This window comes from Somniosus microcephalus, chromosome 1, assembly GCF_052327205.1.
Source record: "Somniosus microcephalus isolate GS21.2 chromosome 1, FLI_Smic_1.0, whole genome shotgun sequence".
Classification (NCBI taxonomy): Eukaryota; Metazoa; Chordata; class Chondrichthyes; order Squaliformes; family Somniosidae; genus Somniosus; species Somniosus microcephalus.
The window spans coordinates 329,649,837-329,672,585 of NC_140987.1; the positions used below are offsets into that span (position 1 = coordinate 329,649,837).

Genomic DNA, 22,749 nt, shown 5'->3' on the forward strand with positions numbered 1-22,749 from the left:
CATCTGCCGTCACGCATTGTGCCCCTCAGGAGCCTTCCCCCAGCCTTGCAACACCCACAGGGCCCAGGTTGAGGCGGAGCAACAGGTCGGGCAGGGGCCGGAGAAGCCTGCACAAGGACTCGCCCTCTCGGCACACCAAGTAGAGTGTGTTGCCAACTGTTTTTTTTATATGGGGGTGTTTGTGTTCTGGAGGGGGGGGGCTTATTTTGGTAAGGCCGAGGATGAAGGCCAATTGGAAGGACAATTTTTGTTATTCCTCCCCAGGTTGTGGGAGTGAGATATGTTTTTGACTGTTTTTTGGGGGTCTTGTCTGTTTTTCTGTTTCATGTGGGAAGGGCCCTGAGTTTGTTAAATAAAGCTTTTTATTTATTCAGCTTGTCCAGGTGTCATGTTTCAAGTGGTTGTTGCGTTAACCGGCTGAGGGCTTGCGGAGCGGCTGCATTCAGGTGCGTTCATTGCCACAAGCCATTCCCTGACAGGGGGCCTAGAAGTGTCGTTCAATAAGCCGCCGGCGGACGGCCCTTGGACCTTGTGGCTCCCTCCTGGGCTGGTACTCCTCCTCCTCCGCCTCATGGTCCTCCTGCTCGTCCTCCTGAGGTGGTGGTCCAACGCGAGGTGGCAGTGCCTGAGTCCTGCGGATAGCCAGGTTGTGCAGCATGCAGCAAACGACGACGAACTGGGAGACTCTATCCGGCGAATACTGTAGAGATCTGCCGGAACGATCCAGGCAGCGGAACCGTTGCTTGAGGACGCCAATCGTTTGCTCTATGATGTTCCTTGTGGCTTGATGGCTTTCGTTGTATGCCTCCTCCGCAGGGGTCCTGGGCGCGCGGAGCGGGGTCATGAGCCATGTACACAAAGGGTAGCCCTTGTCCCCAATAAGCCATCCCCTTGGTGGAGGCTGTGCCTGGAACATGTCAGCCACAGTAGTCTGGCGCAGGATAAATGCATCGTGGCTGCTTCCTGGAAAGCGGGCATTGACAGCTAGGATGCGCTGCCTGTGGTCACACACCAGCTGTACATTGAGGGAATGGTAGCCCTTCCGGTTGCGGTAATCCTCGGCATTGTCGATAGGTGCCCGCATAGCCACATGCGTGCAGTCAATGGCGCCCTGCACCATGGGGAAGTCGGCGATCCTGGCAAATCCGACTGCACGCTTCTCCTGCCTCTCTAGGGTCATGGGGAAGGAGATGAATTGGTGTCTCCTTGCGAAAAGGGCATCGGTGACCTGCCGGATGCAGCGATGCACGGCGAACTGGGAGATGTTCGCTATGTCCCCAGCAGCGGCTTGGAAGGAGCCGCTTGCATAAAAGTTTAGAGCCACCGTGACCTTCACTTCCACCGACAGAGACGTCCTGCACATCAGCTGTGGACGCAGATCTCTGTGAAGCAGCTGGCAGATCTCTGCAACCACCTCCCTTCTGAAGCGCAGCCTCTTAACACAATGCGCGGCAGTCATGGTGAGATAGGACACCTGCTGCCGGTATTCCCTGAGTGGGTAAGGCCTACGTTGCCGACGCCTGATGGCCCCTCTGCGTCTAGGCATGGCTGGCCCTCTCACACAGCGTCTGCGAGCCCTTCGCACATAATGCTGGAACTGAGGGTTGGAACCCCATGCAGCCCCCATAATAAACTTGCAAACAGTGAAATCACAATGAGTCTAATTTCCAAGCTCTGGCCAGAAGCCAAAAATACCTCTCCTATGTTGTCCCAAATCAGTAAGGTCTGTTCCTTGGTCTCTGTCCAGAAATCCAAAGCACTAAAGTCATGGCAGCAAAATGGCTGGCCTTTATAGTTCAGTCTAAGTGCCCTTTAATTAGCGCTCCCCGAGGCCCGCAGGGCCTCTGCTGCGTTCCAGTTCACAGTTCTTAACAGCGCCACGCCCACATTGGGCGGGCGCCACTGAATTTCCGGTTTGGGGCGCACAAACAGCGTTGCACGACGAAATGACGTCATAAGCTGCGCGCGCAGCTGAGCGGGTGCAAACACTTTGCGCCGGCGCTAAATGTCAACTGAAGTTGGGCGTAGGCGCAGTTCGGACTGCGCCCGGGCGCTAAGTGCCTAGCGCTGGAAATCTACCCCTCTTAAGGCGTTAACGGCTGGCGAACGCTACTGAATTTCTAGGCCCAAGTATTTAATCCTTTGGCTTCAAAGTTATCATCCTCCCTTCAGTGCTCTCCATGGCCTCGCACCACCTACCTTGCCAATCTGTGCCAGCCTTGTATGTGTGTGTCGGCCGCACCTGCATCTTTTATCACTAGGTCACTCCCTGTTCTCCACACCATCATTGCTGGTCGCTCTTTCAGTTGCTAGGCCCTGCTCTCCGCAACTCCCTCCCCTGCATCCTTCTGCTTTGCTTCCTCCCTCCCTGCTTCACAAAACCCCTTCTCATAGGCCATGTCTTCAGCCTCCCACCTTAACCCTCTGCTTTCCATTATCCCTCTTGCTCATCTACCTCCGATCTTACTCCTTGATGTTAAATGCTTGGCGACATCATCCCATACACAAGGAGCACTGTATAAGTTGCCGTTCATGCACTGCAAGTCTCCATTTTTAATCGTGTTCAAACCAAACATTTTCTACCAGCAACAAGAAAAGCAAATGATCGAACTTCACGGAACAGTCATGATGTTCAAAAACATCAACTGCTCGCATAGATTGTTGCCCTCAAGTCTCTGGGATTCCAGTTGGAGCAGTGGCATTTCAGTTAAACCGAGAATAATTTAGGAATGAATAAATGTTCTATCATTATAGACAGCTATAGGCCTTGTCAGTACCAGAAGGTCACACAAACTCACTGCTACAGATCTTGGAAGAAAGAAAAGCTGCACATTTTTCAATGGCTAAAGACTTTTCAGTGCTTAAATGGTCAACAATTGGCACACTCAATCCTACCCCACTCCCTCCCATTAAATACTTGCTCGCTCTAGATTAATGTCATTTCCTCTTTTGAACCAGCTCATTTCTCACTGTTGTGTGATGTTGTGGTTGCTGTTTTTAAGAGGCGTTTAGACATAAACAATTCCATTCCTGATGTGGCAGCAAAGTTAGTCACTCCTGCTACATAAAGTACTGAAGTCCACTGGAAGAAGCTGTTCTACAGCAAGAGGATGAAAACAGAAACTACATTTTACTTCCCCCCTCAACTTAGTCAGAAGTTGATCTTGCCACACACGTCAGCCCTGTGGAGACAATTTCCGTTCTACACCACTTCTGGTATGTCCCACTGCTGACATCATCTTACCCTCTTTGTAACACTAATGGTGCTGTTCATGTTGGCTTTGTACAGCCACCCTTCCTTGATATTTCCTTCTTTCTGCGAGCAAATCGATGAAACGTCCTGGAGGAAAAGCATCAAGAATAATCAAACATCTCGTGTGTCTATGTAACCACAATGTTAAGCTAAGCACTCCACTTGGACCACTTGTCCACCAGAATCCATCATCTTGTTACTTAAAAGCAAAAGAAAGACTTTACAAAACGTCCTTCACAACCTCAGGATGTCCCAAAGTGCTTTGCAATGAAGGGATTTGAGTGGTTTGTGAGTGACGCGATTAATAAATACAAGGCTTTCTTTTTTGGGGAGGAAGCAGGGATGAATAGAATAGCGCACTTCAGCATAAAACACAGTGACCAAGATGTGCTTTACCCCCTTCAGAGAGGGGCATCAACGTGTCACAAAGTCCAACGCTGCAGCTTCATGCACGCGGTCTTTTAAAGGCCAAACTCCTGTCCTTGGTGGGGCTGTTAGGGGGAAGCATGAAATGGGGAACAAGGAAGTTGTCAGGGGAAGGGGGCATTAATCAGGTGGAAGTCAACAAGCGCACATAGTGATTTGTCCACAGGCAAGTGGCTTTAGCTCAACATATCCAAAGAGTTGGCCATTAATGAGGTGCGGTGATATGGAGAGGCCTCACTGGGCTCTTGTGGGTATCGCCGCGGGGGGACACCGAGTCTCGGAGGAAGGAGAGCAAAACAAAAACAGGGCAGGTGGAAAGAGCCACCTCCTTCCCTGCAAGTTCTTGACCCCCAATGCCCTTCCACTTCCCTCCAATAGACTAGCCAGTCCTGCTTCTGATCCCTTTTCGCCATTCGATGCCCCCTTGTTATCTCTCGTCCCCAATGTTCTGAAGCCTCGACTGTCTGCCTCTGGTGCTCCCAGTATCCCCCACTCCAGGCCTGTTCCCGTTTCCCAGCCATGGGCTGCTCCAGGCTCCTCTCAACTGCGGGGCACTCCAAGCAGCTTGTAAATACGTAGCATTTTAAGTCATTCACACATTATAGGGAGTCAACGGGATCTTAGGGACGCACTGGCTTCATAACTGCTCAGTTTATACAAGATCAACGCCACTGTGCCCTTACAGCAAGCACCTCTTCTCTCAGTTACATGGATTAATATGTTTTGTCTTTTGGTTTTATCACAGAAAAGTAGACCACCTACCTCATCTTTATCTACATCATCAACTTCAAACAGCTGTACAGGCAACTTTTCTGGCTGATGCACTTTGCTATAAGAAACGATAAACAAAATGAAGCATACTTGCTTTAGACGTAAGCAAACATTTAAAAAAACAGTAAAATTACATTGGGGAGATAAATCCTGTTCTAAGACACAATTCCCCCTCCTTACCTCCGTTAATGACACTTTGTATTGAATTTACAATTTGGCCAATTGGAGGGCACCAGGGGACACGAGTTTATGTAAGAGTAGGAATAGACTGGATATTCGGCGGTTCTTCTTTCCCCAGACAATAGTGAGGCTCCGGCTGGGGTGGTGGGTGTCGACTCTCTGCATGTCTTCAAGGGGGAGCTGGGCCGGTTCCTGACTGGGGCAGAGATCGCATCATATGGAAGGTCAGTGTCTTTATAGACAACACTTGGTCCATGTGATCTCCTGGACTGGTTTCCATCGCCTAAGGGGGTCGGAGAGGAATGTTCTAGAGTATTTTTCCCCTTATTAGCCCTGGGTTTTTTCTCTTTGGCTCTTCCAAGAGGTTACATGGCTCGGGGTGCGGGTAGGAAGTGTCTAGTCATGATGCTCTGGCCATCAGGAGTGTGAGGCAGGCTTGATGGACCAGCTGGTCTCTTCTTGCTTGCCTTTTTGATTGCATGTCACACCTTGTTATGGATACAGAGCAATTCTCCCAAAGCAAAAGTATCAGAAAAGCCCAACATTTCTTGATACTGCCAATCAACAGAAGAGCAGTCGCCCTCTGATTGACCTCAGAAGGTGACAAAGTGGGACTGGCCTCCAATCAACCCCAGATCCTATGGCCTTAAAGGGATAGGCCACGTTACAGGCAGCTCCGCCTTAGCAGCAGAATAATACATTGAGAGTTACACAGTGTACCGCTTCAGTTCTAAATAACAGGGCATCATCCACATCATGTAGAGTCACATCAGGGTGAGCAATGCCATGGGTGAATGTTTACAAAATACGTGCAGTTTAAAATGGTTATTTTTCTGTCAGGTAAGCCAATGTGGAATGCTTAGAATGCCGAATAAAGTTCGTTGAAGAACACAGAATCTGATTGCTGTCAGCGGCACTGTAGTCTCAAAGTTCAACGTCCATCCACCGGGTCAGATCACAGGACCTGAGCATCTTTCACTTAAGTGCAATTGACCTGATCAACTGGTCTATCACTTGGTGGGGATCCGGTTCTCCAGATCACTGTTTCTCAAACTGGGTCCGAAAAAATAGCACAGTCGGCAGCACATCCGGAAACCAGTGACTCCTACAAGCACCTCCTCACTTTCAGCCGTCGCCCATTCGCACGCCAAAATTTCTATTGCTCACCGACTGCTGCTAATGATTGATGTCATCCTTTTCAAATCGCCGCACGGCGTCTTGTAAATTAACCAATCCGAGGAGTACTTTCTCACAGTACACAGGAGGCTTACGCCGATGACGTGCTCCTCACGGTCACGGATCCCACTGACTTGCGGAGGATGCGGGAATGCCAGCAGATTTACTCGGACGCATCCTCCGCCAGGATCAACTGGGAGAAATGTTCCGGACTCCTGGTGGGTCAGTGGCAGGTGGACTCCCTGCCGGAGGAGTTCAGGCCCTTCGCCTGGAGCACTATGCACCTCCTCTATTTGGGAGTCTACCTTAGCCCTGCCGAGGACGCCTGGCCGGCGAACTGGCAAGAGTTGGAGGCCAAAGTCACCGCTCGCCTAGGACACTGGACAGGACTGCTCAGAGTGTTGTCCTACAGGGGTCGAGCGCTGGTCATAAACCAGCTGGTGGCCACTATGTTGTGGTACCGGTTGGTCACTTTGATCCCTCCCCCTGCGTTTGTCGCCAAGATGCAGAAGAAGCTCATTGACTTCTTCTGGGACAAAAGGAAGCATTGGGTCCCTGCCGCGGTTCTGTGTCTCCCACTTAGGGAGGGTGGTCAGGCGCTGGTGTGCCTTCGCACCCAGGCTGCGACTTTCCATCTTCAGACGCTATAGAGATACCAATGCTGGGACTAGAGTCCTGGTGAATCATATAACTAGGGCTGTAGAGAGGGCTTTAAACTAATTAGTGGGGGGGAGGTTTCTAGAGAGCAAATAATAGAAATGACAACAGAGAAGGTCGTAGGCTTAGGTAGCAGTGGGGGAATTAAAAAAACAGAACGTGTCAGGAAGGGACAGAAGGTATGGAGTAAAAGGTAAAGTACTAAAAAGGGGAAAAAACAGGAACTAAGTGTTACAAAACATATTTGAAAGTTCTTTATCTGAATGCACGTAGCATTCGTAACAAAATGAATGAGTTAACGGCACAAATAACGACATATGGGTATGATCCTGTGGCCATTACAGAAACATGGCTGCAGGGTGACCATGACTGGTAATTAAACATACCAGGTTTTTTAACAATCAGGAAGGACAGGCAGGAAGGGAGGGGAGGTGGGGTGGCTATGTTAATAAAGGAACAAATCACTATAATACAGAGAAATGATATTGGGTTAAAGGAGCAGGATAGTGAAACAGTTTGGGTGGAGATAAGGAATAATAAGGGGAAAAAAACACTAGTGGGTGTAGTCTTTAGGCCTCCGAACAGTTGCAACTCTGTTGGACGGAGTATTCATCAGGAAATAGTTGAGGCTTGTAATAAGGGAACAGCTATAATTATGGGGGATTTTAATTATCATATTAACTGGACAAATCAAATTGGGCAGAGCAGCCTTGAGGATGAGTTCATTGAGTGTATTAGGGATGGGTTTCTTGAACCGACCAGGGGGCAAGCAACCTTCCTTAGATTTGGTCCTGTGTAATGAGACAGGATTAATTAAAAATGTCCTAGTAAAGGATCCCCTTGGAATGAGTGACCATAACATGGTTGAATTCCATATTCAATTAGAGGGTGAGAAGGTTGGATCTCAAACAAGCGTGCTGAGCTTGAATAAAGGAGACTATGAAGGTATGAGAGCGGAATTGATTAGAGTGGACTGGGAAAATAGATTAAAGGGTAAGATGGTACATGATCAGTGGTGTACATTTAAGGAGTTATTTTACAACTTCCAAAAAAAATATTCCACTGAGGAAAAAAGGGTGTAAAAGAAAAGATAGCCATCTGTGGCTAAGTAAAGTAATTAAGGATAGTATCCGACTAAAAACAAGGGCATATAAGGTAGCCAAATCTAGTGGGAGGATAGAAGATTGGGAAGTCTTTAAAAGACAGCAAAAAATAACGAAAAGATTGATTAAGAAAGGGAAGATAGATTATGAAAGTAAATTAGCAAAAAATATAAAAATAGACAGCAAAAGTTTCTATAGTTATATAAAAAGAAAAAGGGTGGCTAAAGTAAATGTTGGTCCCTTAGAGGATGAGACCGGGAAATTAATAGTGGGAAACATGGAGATGGCAAAAACGCTGAACAATTATTTTGTATCAATCTTTACGGTAGAGGACACTAAGAATATCCCAACACTGGACAAACAGGGGGCTCTGGGGGGGGGGAGGAGCTAAATACGATTAAAATCACTAAGGAAGTGGTACTTGGTAAAATAATGGGACTCAAGGTGGATAAATCCACTGGATCTGATGGCTTGCATCCTAGGGTCTTGAGGGAAGTGGCGGCAGGGATTGTGGATGCATTGGTAATAATTTTCCAAAACTCCCTGGACTCAGCAAAGGTCACGGCAGATTGGAAAACTGCTAATGTAACACCCTTATTTAAAAAGGGTAGTAGGCAGAAGGCTGGAAACTATAGACCTGTTAGCCTAACATCTGTGGTTGGTAAAATGTTAGAGTCCATTATTAAGGAGACAGTAACGGGACATTTGGATAAACATAATTTAATAGGACAAAGTCAGCATGGTTTCATGAAGGGGAAGTCATGTTTTACAAATTTGCTTGAGTTTTTTGAGGAAGTAACATACAGGGTGGATAAAGGGGAACCAGTGGACGTAGTGTATTTAGACTTCCAAAAGGCATTTGACAAGGTGCTGCACAAAAGATTATTGCTCAAGATAAAAAATCACGGGATTGAGGGTAATATTCTGGCATGGGTGGAGGATTGGCTCTCTAACAGAAAGCAGAGAGTTGGGATAAATGGTTCGTTCTCAGACTGGCAACCAGTAACGAGTGGTGTTCCGCAGGGGTCAGTACTGGGTCCCCAACTCTTTACAATCTATATTAACGATTTGGAGGAGGGGACCGAGTGTAACATATCAAAGTTTGCAGATGATACAAAGATGGGACGGAAAGTAGTGAGTGAGGAGGACATAAAAAACCTGCAAAGGGACATAGACAGGCTAAGTAAGTGGGCAGAGATTTGGCAGATGGAATACAATACTGGAAAGTGTGAGGATATGAACTTTGGCAGGAAAAATCATAGAGCAAGTTATTATCTTAATGGCAAGAAACTGGAAAGTACTGTAGTGCAAAGGGATCTGGGGGTCCTGGTGCACGAAACTCAAAAAGTTAGTATGCAGGTGCAGCAAGTGATCAAGAAGGCCAATGGAATGTTGGCTTTTATTGCTAGGGGGGTAGAATATAAAAACAGGGAGGTATTGCTTCAGTTGTACAAGGTATTGGTGAGACCGCACCTGGAATACTGCATACAGTTTTGGTGTCCATACTTAAGAAAAGACATACTTGCTCTCGAGTCAGTACAAAGAAGGTTAGCACTGTTGCCTCACAGCGCCAGAGACCCGGGTTCTAATCCGGCCTCGGGCGACTGTCTGTGTGGAGTTTGCACATTCTCCCCGTGTTTGCGTGGGTTTTCTCCGGGTGCTCCGGTTTCCTCCCACAGTCCAAAGATGTGCGGGTTAGGTTGATTGGCTATAATAAATTGACCCTTAGTGTTAGGGGGATTAAATACGTGGGGTTACAGGGATAGGGTGGGATATGTGTTGGTGTAGGGGTTACGGGGATCGGGTGGGATATGTGTCGGTGCAGGCTTGATGGGCCGAAATGGCCTCTATCTGCACTGTGGGGTTTCTGTGATTCTGTGAAGGTTCACTCGGTTAATCCCGGGGATGAGGGGGTGGTCATATGAGGAGAGGTTGAGTAGATTGGGACTCTACTCATTGGAGTTCAGAAGAATGAGAGGCGATCTTATTGAAACATATAAGATTGTGAAGGGGCTTGATCGGGTGGATGCGGTGAGGATGTTCCCAATGATGGGTGAAACTAGAACTAGGGGGCATAATCTTAGAATAAGGGGCTGCTCTTTCAAAACTGAGATGAGGAGAAACTTCTTCACTCAGAGGGTGGTAGGTTTGTGGAATTTGCTGCCCCAGAAAGCTGTGGAAGCTACATCATTAAATAAATTTAAAACAGAAATAGATAGTTTCCTAGAAGTAAAGGGAATTAAGGGTTACGGGGAGCGGGCAGGAAATTGGACATGAGTCTAGGTTCGGAATGGTCATGGCCCTGTGGGTAGTGGAGTGGGCCCAGGGGCCGTGTAGCCTGGTTCTGCTCCTACTGTGTTCTAATTCTGTGTTAGATTTCAGGAGATGGTTTCATTCCTGTTCCTGGCTAGGGTGGAGATCGCCTTTACAGAAGGTAAGTACTGTAGAAAATTTAGGGACAGAGTGATCTCCTGGACGAATTTCGATCGCCTAGATGGGTCGGAGAGGAATTTCCCAGATTTTTTTCTCCCAAATTGGCCATTGGGTCTTTTATCTGGTTTTTCGCCTCTCCCGGGAGATCACATGTGCTCGGGTGGATGGAGAGTGATAGAAGATTTGAGGTTAGGATCAGATCAGCCATGATCTTATTGAATGGTGGAGCAGGCTCGAGGGGCCGATTGGCCTACTCCTGCTCCTATTTCTTATGTTCTTATGTTAATCCTCCGAGATGGTGTGCGCTGGCAACGTATTTCTTCTGCCAGCTGCACGGCCTCAACTACGACACGCAGCTCCTGTTTGTGAAAGTGGGCGGCATGCGTGCCTGCCTGCGGGAGCTGATTGTCTTCTACCAGAAACTGCTATGGGTTTGGAACGACGTCGCTTCCAGGCGGAGCTCTCACCAGTCAGGAGTGGCGGCTGTCCTTCGGGAGCCGCTGCTCAGGAATCCGCACCTCCACGACCGCGGGTTCGGGTGGCTGGCGGAGCGCAGAGCTGTGCCTGGCAAGGTGACTAGAGTCGGGGACCTGCTCGATGGCGGAGGAGTGGGCTGGATGGTGCCAGAGGAGCTGGCGCGGCGCCTGTCTTGGGCCAACGTCCGGCTCGCGGTCAAAGCCATCGAGTCGCTGAAAGTGGCACTGGGCCCCATCTCCACTAGGTGTATCGAGGAGGCTCAAGCACGTGGGGCGATCCCGTCCGAACTCACCCCCGTTCGGACGGAATTCCTCATCGGTGCCCGGCCCCGAAACCCCTCTCAGGAACCGACGCCTCACAACTTGAGCCGTCTCGAGGAAATACCCTCCGTGCCTTTTCATTCCGCACGGAGGTGTTTCCTGTACGGGCTGCTCCTGCACACTCTCCACTTTGCCATCTTCGCCTGCCGTTCGGACACGCCTTGGCGTGCTGTCTTGCCGTCCGGCGGAGGTCCCCAATGGAGGGCTCTCTATGCGGGAGTCCTCCCTTGTTCTATCGGGGACTTGGCCTGGAGGGTGTTGCACGGAGCAGTCCCGTACAATATGGTTTTAAGTAGGTTCACGGACTCCCAGGCAGCCTGCCCTTTTTGCGGCCTGGAGGAGTCCGTGTTTCACTACTTGAAGGGGCTGCTCCTCGATTTTTGGCTGCACTTCAGTCCCACGCTCCTGATCTTTGGTCACCCGGTGCGGAGGGGAGCGGGCAGGTTGGAGGACCTCCTCGTAGGACTGCTCCTGGGCCTGGCCAAAAAAGCCATCACTTGGTCCAGGCAGCGGGCGGTCGAGGGGGTCGTTCAGCCCGATTGCCTGCCTCTCTTCCGCGGCCATGTTCGCACCCGGGTGGCCCTGGAGATGGAGCACGCGGTGTCCACCGGCACACTCGAGTACTTCCGCGACCGGTGGGCGCCGCGGCGACCGGAGTGCATTATCACCACCGGGAACCAAATTCTGATTTGATTTGTTAAGTTTTATTTGAAGTTATGTTAATTTACAGGCAAATTGTTTATGTAATTAATCAAAAGAGTACACAGGAGAGGGAGTGGGGTCATGTTCAAATTGGCCACACGTGACCTGAAAGCACTCCTTAGATTAGTTAATTTAAACTTGAAATTGATGTCTTGCATCGGAGTACTGCACTGCTGCAGAGAAGAGCGGGTACCTTTCCATTGGATGCCCTTGGCCAGGACTTTACAGTACTTAGCAGGTTCATGAGTTGATGGTGTGTGAGGAAATTACTTCAAAATGGAGGCGAGGTGAGGCCGGGAGCGGAGCGGCTGAGAGGGCGAGGTGAGGCCGGGAGCGGAGCGGCTGAGAGGGCGAGGCGAGGCCGGGAGCGGAGCGGCTGAGAGGGCGAGGCGAGGCCGGGAGCGGAGCGGCTGAGAGGGCGAGGCGAGGCCGGGAGCGGAGCGGCTGAGAGGGCGAGGCGAGGCCGGGAGCAGAGCGGAGCAAGCTGGAGAGAGCCACTAATGAGGTTTATAAACCAACTGCCAATCTATATTGGTTTATGTTTAAAAAAAATAGCAACTCATGATTTCTATACCAAATCTTGATTTTTAAGAGCTTGTCTTTTGATTTATGAGGGGGTGGGGTTGGCATTACTGAATATCTATTTTCTTAAAAACATTATTAAAATACTCTTTACATGCAGCACTTTCGTATTCTGAGTATTATACAGTATTGTAATTCCGTTTTAGATGGGGGGGGGTGGGGTGGTCTGTGATTACTGATCTATCTGTAAAGGGTTTCTTCAACCAAAAGCGTTTGAGAATCACTGCTCCAGGCCACAGTCGGAGCATTGCATTGTGGGAGCACTTTCACCACACAGACTGTCCTTGCCAGCAACGCCCACATCCCAAGAATGATGGGGAAAAATGAGACACCCAAGGGCAAGAGAGAAAGCGTGCAGGCAATTTACCTGGGAAACACCGAGGTCTTTAATCACCCCACCTCTGCTTGTGGAGCACAACCTTTTTTTCCCCCAAAAGGTGAGATGAAATATATTACACTCTCCATGATTAAACTGCCTGTCAAAATCTCCTAAAGTTTATTCTAATTGTCAGAATAGAGTTGCTATTTAATTCTTCCCCGTGAACTGCTAATATTTTGGGCTTGCCTGGGAAGTATCGACAGTAAAAGAGAGGAACTGCGCTACTGCTCACGTGGTTATGGGTCTAGAGAGAGAGAGAGCGAGAGCGCGAGACAGGCAGAGAGAAAAAGACAGTGAGGGAGGAGAGAGAGAGAGAAAATGAGTGTGTACGAGTATACATGCAGACACGTGCATACATACATGCACATGGATATATCTCTAGTTGCTGATACTAAAAGACCATGCAGATCGATTTAGGATTTATCCACCAGTGAGGCAACAGAGAACAGGCCCTTCCAAACCTCCACACCCATGGATTTCAAACAGGGCAAAGAAGTAAATAAGAAGTACAAATAGGACACCAAGGGGCAGATTGCCAGGGCTCGGGGTCATAGTTTGGACACCCATGAGAGCTTAACCTCAACAAACTGAAGTAAAAGTCTTACCTTGGCAACGATCTGAAATCCCCTGCATAACCTTCGTATTTGTAGTTTACAAGGTGCCAGTCTGAATTATAGGTCCTGATGCACTGCAAATAAATGACCACACACCAATATAAGATGATCAACACAGTTATACCAAATGCAGCAAAAGCAACATAAAATCATAGCACAGAGTGATGCCATTCGGCCCATGTCTGTGCCGGCTCTTTTGAAGAGCAATCCAGTTAGTCCCACTCTCCTGCTCTTTCCCCATATCCCTGCAATTTATCTCCTTCAAGTAATTATCCAATTCCTTTTGAAGGTTACTATTGAATCTGTGTCCACCACCCTATCAGACAATGCATTCCAAATCCTAACCACTCATTGCGTAAAAAAGTTTTCCTCTTGTTGCCTCCTGGTTCTTTTGCCAATCGCCTTAAATCTGTGCCCTCTCATTATCGACCCATCAGCCATTTGAAGCAGTTTCTCTTTATTTACTCTCTCTAAGCCCTTCATGATTTTAACCACCTCTCTCAAATCTTCTCTTAGCCTTCTAAAAGACGGCACCTCCGACAGTACAGCACTCCCTCAGTACTGCACTGGGGTGTCAATCTGGGGAACATGCTTGAACCCACAACCTCCTAGAGAGAGATAAACAGCAGTGTCCTCCACGGGTCAATGAAGGACAATTGCTGATGTACATGACCTGGATTTTATTGTGGTGGGCTCAATATCAACATTTGCAGGTGGCAGAAATCTAGGGAGAGTTGTTAACGGCAAAGAGGACTGTTAGCAACTTCAGGAAATTGTTGACAGATAAGTAGACTGGACAAAGAGATGTCAGGTGAAATTTAAATGCGGAGAAATAAGGCAAAACATTTTGGGAGGAAATATGTACAAAACGATAAAACTTCCAAAGGAGAAGAGCTGAGGCTCAGATACACAAAACATGTGGTGTATTTGGATTTCCAGAAGGCATTCGATAAGGTGCCACATAAAAGGTTACTGCACAAAATAAGAGCTCACTGAGTTGGGGGTAACATATTAGCATGGATAGTGAATTGGCTAACTAACAGAAAACAGAGAATTGGGATAAATGGGTCATTTTCAGGTTGGCAAACTGTAACTAGTGGGGTGCCGCAGGGATCAGTGCTGGGGCCTCAACTATTTACAATCTATATTAATGACTTGGATGAAGGAACTGAGTGTACTGTATCCAAATTTGCTGCCGATACAAAGACAAGTGGGAAAGCAAGTTGTGAGGAGTACACACAGAGTCTGCAAAGAGATATAGATAGGTTAAGTGAGTGGGCAAAAATTTGGCAGATGGAGTATAATGTGGGAAAATGTGAGGTTATCCACTTTGGTAGGAAGAATAAAAAAGCAAATTATTTAAATGGAGAGAGACTACAGAATACTGCGGTACAGAGGGACCAGGGTGTCCTCGTACATGAAACACAGCAAGTAATTAGGAAGGCAAATGGAATGTTGGCCTTTATTGCAAGGGGGTTGGAGTACAAAAGTAGGAAAGTCTTGCTACAACTGTACAGGGCGTTGGTGAGACCACACCTGGAGTACTGCGTACAGTTTTGGTCTCCTTATTTAAGGAAGGATATACCTGCATTGGAGGCAGTTCAGAGAAGGTTCACTCGATTGATTCCTGAGTTGAAGGGGTTGTCTTATGAGGAAAGGTTGAGCAGTTTGGGCCTATACTCATTGGAGTTTAGAAGAATGAGAGGTGATCTTATTGAAACATAAAAGATTCTGAGGGGGCTCGACGGGGTAGATGCAGGGAGGATGTTTCCCCTCGTGGGGGAATCTAGAACGAGGGGGCAAAGTTTCAGAATAAGGGATCGCCCATTTAAAACGGAGATAAGGAGGAATTTCTTCTGAGGGTCATGAATCTTTGGAATTCTCTACTCCAGAGAGCTGTGGAGGCTGAGTTGTTGAATATATTCAAGGCGGAGATAAACAGATTTTTGAAAAACAGGGGAAATCAAGGGTTATGGGGAGTGGGCAGGAAAGTGGAGTTGAGGCCAAGATCAGATCAGCCATGATCTTATTGAATGGCGGAGCAGGTTCGAGGGGCCGAATGGCCTACTTCTGCTCCTATTTCTTATGTGACAAGTTGGTAAAAAATTGCTATAGGGGACCCTAGATTTTATAAATAGTAACAGAGTACAAAAGCATAATGGTAATGCTGAATCCAACCAAATCATTGGTTGGACTGCAGTTAAAATAATGAGCGCTTTAGGGGAGGATGTCAGAGCCACAAGGAGGGTACAGAAGAGATTCACACAGATGACACCAGGAACAAGAGGCTCCACTAATGAGAAGAGACTGGAGAAATTGAGAAATACTAGAAAGTTAAGAGATTTGATAGAGGTGTTCAATATTATGAGGAGTTTTGATGAGGTATATTTGGATGTAGAATCCATCAAAGCTTCTGAAAAGAAAAGAAAGTAAATTTAAAATGGAAATGGGGAAAGTTCGTTTAAGTCTTGCTGACTGTGAGCAAGTCACTGCAACCAATGCACTTTTCTCATAGAATGATACCGCACAGAAGGAGGCCATTTGGCCTATTGTGCCTGCGCCACCTCATTGAAAGAGCTATCCAACTAGTCCTTCTGTTTCCCCATAGCCCTGCAATTTTTTCTTTTCAAGTATATATCCAATTCTCTTTTCTCCTGTGAATATTAAACATAAAAATCTTATCTCTAACAGATTTTAGAGGACGATTTAGCAGCGGATTGTGAAATAATGGCAGAAAACCCACAAAAACAACAAGCCCAACAAAGTATCTCAAATATTTACTGCCTTCTTTCTGCACCAAAGCAATTTGAATCTACAATCATCACTGTTATCAAATCTGCCTTGCCCAAGTAGTCACGCTCGAAAAAGCATCTGATCTTTTCAGACTTTAGTTCAGACAAGCCTTCATCGTTCTGACAATCACTTCAAAGATTTATTCACTCTTACAGCTGCTTATGTTAGTAGTTAGCCTTGGCTCGTGGGAGCCCTCTTGCCTCTGAGTCAGAAGGTTGTGGGTTCAATTCCCCTCCAGAGGCCTGAGCACATAATGCAGGCTGATCCTCAGTACTGCACTGGAGTGAGTGCTGCACTGTCGGAGGTGCCGTCTTTCAGCTGAGATGTTAAATGGAGGCTCCGTCTGCTCTCTAAGGTACATGCAAAAGATCTCAAGATACTTTCCAAACACAAGTAGAGGGGTTCTTCCCGGTCTCCTTGCCAACATTTATCCCACAACCAATACCACAAGAAACAGATTATCTGGTCATTTTCTCATTGCTGTCTATGGGAGCTTGCTATGCACAAATTGTTTCCTACATTACAACAGTAAATCATTTTTTGCCAAGCGCTTTGGGTCACCCTGAGGTTGTGAAATGTGCTATATAAGATTCCTAGAATCAGTTTATGGCACAGAAGGAGGTCATTCGACCCATTGTGTCTGCCGGCCAAAAGAGAGCTATCAAGCCTAATCCCACTTTCCAGCTCTTGGTCTGTAGCCTTGTAGGTTAAGGCACTTCAAAGAAAGAAAGACTTGCATTTATGTAGCGCCTTTCACGACTACCGGACGTCTCAAAGCGTTTTACAGCCAATGAAGTACTTTTGAAGTGGAGTCACTGTTGTAATGTGGGAAACGTGGCAGCCAATTTGCGCACAGCAAGGTCCCACAAATAGCAATGTGAAAATGACCAGATAATCTGTTTTTGTTATGTTAGCTGAGGGATAAATATTGGCCAGGACACCGGGGATAACTCCCCTGTGCATGTATCGCATGGATATGCACTTCAAGTGCATATCCAAGTGCTTTTTAAATGCAATGAAGGTTTCTGCCTCTACCACCCTTTCAGGCAGTGCGTTCCAGACCCCCGCCACCCTCTAGGTGAAAAAAATTCTTCTCAACTCCCCTCTAATCCTTTTACCAATTACGTTAAATGTATGCCCCCTGGTTATTGACCTCTCTGCTAAGGGAAATAGGTCCTTCCTATCCACTCTGTCTAGGCCCCTCATAAGATGCAAATTATTTATTTCTTAGTATCCAGTAATGGAGCAGAAGAGATGTTAATTACATTGTAGAACCTGAATAGATAACCAGATATCAAAAAGACCTTTAAAAGTATTCAACAGCGACACCCATATTGCCCCTCATCAAACTCGGCAACCATTCAGACAACAGGAAATGGCCTGATAATGTCTCCTCAGGAAGCTAATATTCTGCATAAATAGAGAAAGGCACATTATATTAAATACAGAAATATAGAGAGCATATCTATCAGGGAGGAGTGTGATATGCTTTACACTAAGCTTGTATTATACATTATCTAGAATTGATTTTCAAATTCCGTTATAAAACAGAAACTCTATTTTACTAGTCATGGGCAGGGATGCTAGCAGAAATACTTCTATTTTCATTCTGCAACATATTTCCTTGGGTTATAAGAACTTGGAATTCCATTTTCCCCAATTGAAAATCTAAATATTACCAATAGAATGTGTAAAGCATGATGCGTCAGCCGTGGCTCAGTGGGCAGCACTCTTGCCTCTGAGTCAGAAGGTCATGGGTTCAAGTCCCACTCCAGGGACTTGAGCCCATAATCCAGGCTGACACTCCAGTACAGTGCTGAGGGAGTGCTGCACAGCTGGAGGTGCCGTCTTTCAGATGAGACGTTAAACCACGGCCCCGTCTGCTCTCTCACAAAGACCCTAGAGATCATTAATTCCTCAACCAGCAACACCAAAGGAGATTAGCCACTCATCAATCTTAGTTGCCGATTTTGGGATCTTGCTGTGCTTAAATTAGCTGTCTCATTTGCCTATAAAAGAGACAGAATATGAAAACACCATCCAAATGCAAGTTCTTTACATAGTTTTAGAATAAAGGGTCACCCTTTTAGAACTGAGATGAGGACGAATTTCTTCGCTTAGAGGGTCGTAAATCTGTGGAATTCTCTGCCCCATAGAGCTGTGGAGGCTGGGTCATTAAATACATTTAAGGTGGAGATAGACAGATTTTTGCAAGATAAGGGAGTGAAGGGTTATGGGGTGCGGACAGGGAAGTGGCTTTGAGCCCAAGATCAGCCGTGATCTTATTGAATGGCGGAGCAGGCTCGAGGGGCCAAGTGGCCGACTCCTGCTCCTATTTCTTATGTTATGTTCTTACTTTCTCCTTTGGCTACATAGGACCTCATCGCTCATGGGATATCTGGTCACTTTCTCCCCCCCTCTTCTGAAGGCACAATCTCAAATTCTGTAACTGCGGTCACGCACCCCCGGTACCTTGCTCCAATTACTATTCTTTATCGCCAAGTCTATTCACCTCTATCGGAGGGCAGGGGAACAGGAGTAAAGTGGAACTTGATCATGTCCTCACCAACTTCCACACACACAATCATGTTGCAGAAAGAGTTACTGGACAGCAACCAAGCACAGGAATCCTGGCTGATTGTTCCCCTTTCTAGCCCAAAGACACCAGTTCTGGTTTTTTTCAATCATGTAGCAGTTCTAACCACAGCATAACCTCAACTATTGTCACAACTGTTTCCTCATGCCATCTCAGGAGGTCTCACAATATCAGTTATTCATCAAACATTTTTCAACGGCAGTGGAACAACAAGTGATATAAATATGTGGGTGATGCAGGGCCGGCGGGTGACACGGTGAGATAGGGAGTGGCTGTGCTCAACAGAGACAGACAGACAGACATCTCTGCCATATCGATTTCACCTTGACATGATTTAGTCATTCTTTTATGTTGTTGATAGTTAACATCATCACCACCACCTTCTATCAGTTTAACAGGTAGCACCAATGCCTGCTATTCAGTCCTCCCAATATTGGTGGTGCGAGTCACCCAGATCTGCCCATCATTTTGACCTGTTGCAACAAGCACAGCCAGAAGCTGTACATATTACACACACTTTGTATCAAGATTTCAGTTTGTGTACTATGATACTGAAACAAACTCTAATATTACAATAAACCAAGACAAAATTCATTGGCATTTGGAAAAGTATGGGCTAATAAATAAAAGTCAGCATGAATTTGTTAAAGGCAATTCATGTTTGACTAACTCGATTGAGTTCTTTGATGAAGTAACAGAGAGTTGACGAGGGTAGTGCGGTTGATGTTGTGTATATGGACTTTCAAATGAAATTTGACGAAGTGCCACATAATAGACTTGTTAGCAAATTTGAAGCCCATGGGATTAAAGGGACAGTAGCAATGCGAATACAAAACTGGCTAAGGAACAGAAAGCAGAGAGTAGTGATAAACGGTTGTTTTTCAGACTAGAGGGACGTTCACTGTGGTGTTCTCCAGGGGTCAGTGTTAGGACCACTGCTCTTTTTGATACATATTTTTGACCTGAACTTGGGCATAATTTCAAAGTGTTCAGATAATACGAAACTTGGAAATGTAGTAAACAATGATGAGGATAGTGACAGACGTCAGGAGGACAGAGAGAGGCTGGCAAAATGGGCAGACACATGGCAGATGAAATTTAACGCAGAGAAGTATTGAGTGATCCTTGCCTTTTTAATAGAGGAAGAGAGTACAAAGGCCAGGAAGTTATGCTCAACCCATATAAAACACTGGTTAGGCCTCAGATAAAGTATTGTGTTCAATTCTGGGCACCACACTTTAGGAAGGATGCCAAGGCCTTGGTGAGGGTGCAGAAGAAATTTACTAGATTGGTACCAGGAATGAGGGACTACAATTACCTGGACAGACTGGAGAAGCTGGGATTGTTCTTTTCTTTACTCCTTCATGGGATGTGGGCATTGCTGGGGTTGTTTCCCTCAGAGCAGAGACGGTTAAGAGATTTGATAGAGGTGTTCAAAATTATGAATAGCTTTGATAGAGTAAATAACAAGAAACTTTTTCCAGTGGCAGAAAGGTCGATAACCAGAGGACACAGATTTAAGGTGATTGGCAAAAGAATCAGAGGTGACATGAGGAAACATTTCTATTTTTAACATAGCGAGTTGTTGTGATCTGGAATGCACTGCCTGAAAGGGAGGTGGAAGCAGATTCAATAGTAACATTCAAAAGAGAATTGGATAAATACTTGATGGTAATAAATTTACAGGGCTAAGGGGAAAGGGCAGGGGAGTGGGACTGATTGGATAGCTCTACCAAAGAGACGCCATAGGTGTGATGGGCTGAATGGCCTTCTTCTGTGCTGTATGATTCTATGATTCCTTTAAATACAGTAATAAATATATTCCCCTCTGTGTGATGAATACAAGTTGCAAGCCCTGGAGTAGTATACTGGAACAGCAATATCTTGCCCACTATAGTTACTTTGAAAGATTACCCTGGTAATTACATTTTCTACCATTCACTTCATGACAGAAGGTTTGAGTACCTTTGCTGGCAGTGAGCCCAGGTCCAGCATTCAGTGCTTGTGGGCCCGTTGCTGCCCTTTCCCTGTTTTAGTCTCCGGCAGGCTCTATTCTTTCGCACAATGTGTTTACCAACTGTATTTATTGGGCTACCTTTGCCAGTCAGTAACTTGCTTCGCTATCACTCAATATGCTTTCTGTCCACAGTCATTAGTGCTAAATGAAAGGTACAACTCAAGATCCCATCTGCTGGCTTAACCATTCACTCCCTCCACAACCGGTGCACCATGTCTGTAGTGTGTATCATCTACAAGATGCACTGCAGCACATCGCCAAGGCTTCTTCGGCAGCACCTCCCAAACTCGTGACCTCTACCACCTCGAAGGACAAGGGCAGCAGGCGCATGGGAACACCACCACCTCCAAGTTCCCCTCCAAGTTACACACCATCCTGGCTTAGAAGTATATCGCCGTTCCTTCATCGTCGCTGGGTCAAAATCCTGGAACTCCCTCCCTAACAGCACTGTGGGAATACCTTCACCACATGGACTGCAGTAGTTCAAGAAGGCAGCTCACCACCACCTCCTCAAGGGCAATTAGGGATGGACAATAAATGCTGGACTTACCAGCAATGTCCACATCCCAAGAGTGAATAAAGAAAAACTCCTATTGAGCTTTTGGGTTTGAAAAAGGAGGATTCAATTAAACATCTAAAGGAAAGATTTCTCTGCATTCTACTTTATAAAAAATGGCCCAGAAATTCGGGTCGGAGGCTTCCCCGCGGGTGCAAGCCTCCGACCTGCACTTACCTAGCATGCCAGCCGTTGTGCTGTGGGCCCGCGTGCGATTCCGATCCTGGGCCTGCTCCAACTGCCGGCACGCAGTGCTTGTGTATCCCAGGGGCGCAGTTACTTCGAAGCGTCCCCTGGGATCACATGGGCCATGGAGAGCCAATGGTAGCAGGGAATCTGTATTCATAGATTTGACAGGAAGAGCTGTCAAATCTATGAATACAACTCCGCCCCAAAACATAACTAAAACTTCAAATACATTTTTTTTTTAAATCACGTTTTTAAAATAACTATAAATTACATAAAGTAACTATTTTAAACAATAATTTAAATTTTTGAAAAAATTAATTACAGTTTCTAACGGGGCTAAAAATAAACTTACCTTTCTTTAAAGTATTAAAAATAATAAACCTGTGGAAAAAATGTTTTAATTTTACTTAATTCACCACTTACCTTGTTAAAAGCAGGCCTTGCAACTGCTTTTTAAAAGCATAGCTCCTGGAGACTTACCCTCCTGGAGAAACCTGCAAAAAAAACTGGAAGTTCCAGGTGTAGTGGCTGCCTCTCCGGCGCATGCGTTCAACCTGTGAACCCCTTCCTTTAAGGGAACGGAAGTTCCGGTTTCCCACGCATGCGCAGTGCATGCACGAAACCGGCACTTTCGTTGGGCCTACGCGTGAGTACCCAGCGCGTACTCACCCGTGGGGACCCGAAGTTCTGGCCCAATATTGTGTTAAAAACATTCTTTATGCCACAAATTGCACCAAGTAGTCATGTTTTTTCATGTTTGCGGTTCTGAATCGAGCTCATTCAGAACTAGTACAGCTTAACCAGGCTAATCTACAGGTCCAATTTGAAACATGTGTTCATAAACATGCAACAGCAACAACTTGCATTTATATAGCGTCTTTAATATAGCAAAACACCCCAAGGTGTTTCACATGGGCGTAATCAGAGGAAAATTGACACCGAGCCAATGAAGGAGACATTAGGACAGGTGACCAAATGCTTGGTCAAAGAGGTAGGTTTTAAGGAGCATCTTAAAGGAGGAGAGAGAGGTAGAAAAGTTTGGGGAGGGAATAGTGTTAATAAACATGCATTTATTGGATCGCACTTCCATGTTTTGTACCTCTTTAACCAGCAGGTTTTGTGCTAGTTTTTCAGCATCTGAAGGCAGTGTGGAGTGGATGGTTCTCCTCTGGCGTGGAATTGTAGCGATCTATTCAGGAAAAGAACGATACTGTATTCAGAAACTGTTGTGTGAGAAATATACATACACTTTCTGGATGGTAATGGTTTGGATTAGCTGCATAACTGGATCTCAATCACACTTCAGGGCCATTTATCATAATTAGTGCACAGTCACTTTGCAATGATATTATCCATCACCCACAAAACACATTATAGAACATTGCAGTTCTGAAGGAGGCCATTCCCTGTGCTATCCCACTTGGTCCATTCGCATGCTCTTTTAAAGTGACCTTTTTCAAATATTTATTCATTTTCTTTTTTAAAAACTCCATGGCTTCACCGTTCCGTCTCTGCAACCATCTCC

General features: G+C 46.3%; 1 protein-coding gene across 1 annotated transcript in view; it reads right to left on the bottom strand.

The window, feature by feature from the left end:
• LOC147124903 (dedicator of cytokinesis protein 11-like) overlaps nt 1-22,749 on the bottom strand; it is a 458,563-nt gene that overhangs the window by 343,496 nt on the left and 92,318 nt on the right. Inside the window, exons 3-6 of the mRNA XM_085994653.1 lie at nt 22,324-22,413; nt 13,065-13,147; nt 4,442-4,508; nt 3,245-3,340 (exon numbers count right to left, since the gene is read on the bottom strand). Coding sequence (XP_085850779.1) covers nt 3,245-3,340; nt 4,442-4,508; nt 13,065-13,147; nt 22,324-22,413 — 336 coding nt within the window. The remainder of the gene's footprint in view (nt 1-3,244; nt 3,341-4,441; nt 4,509-13,064; nt 13,148-22,323; nt 22,414-22,749) is intronic.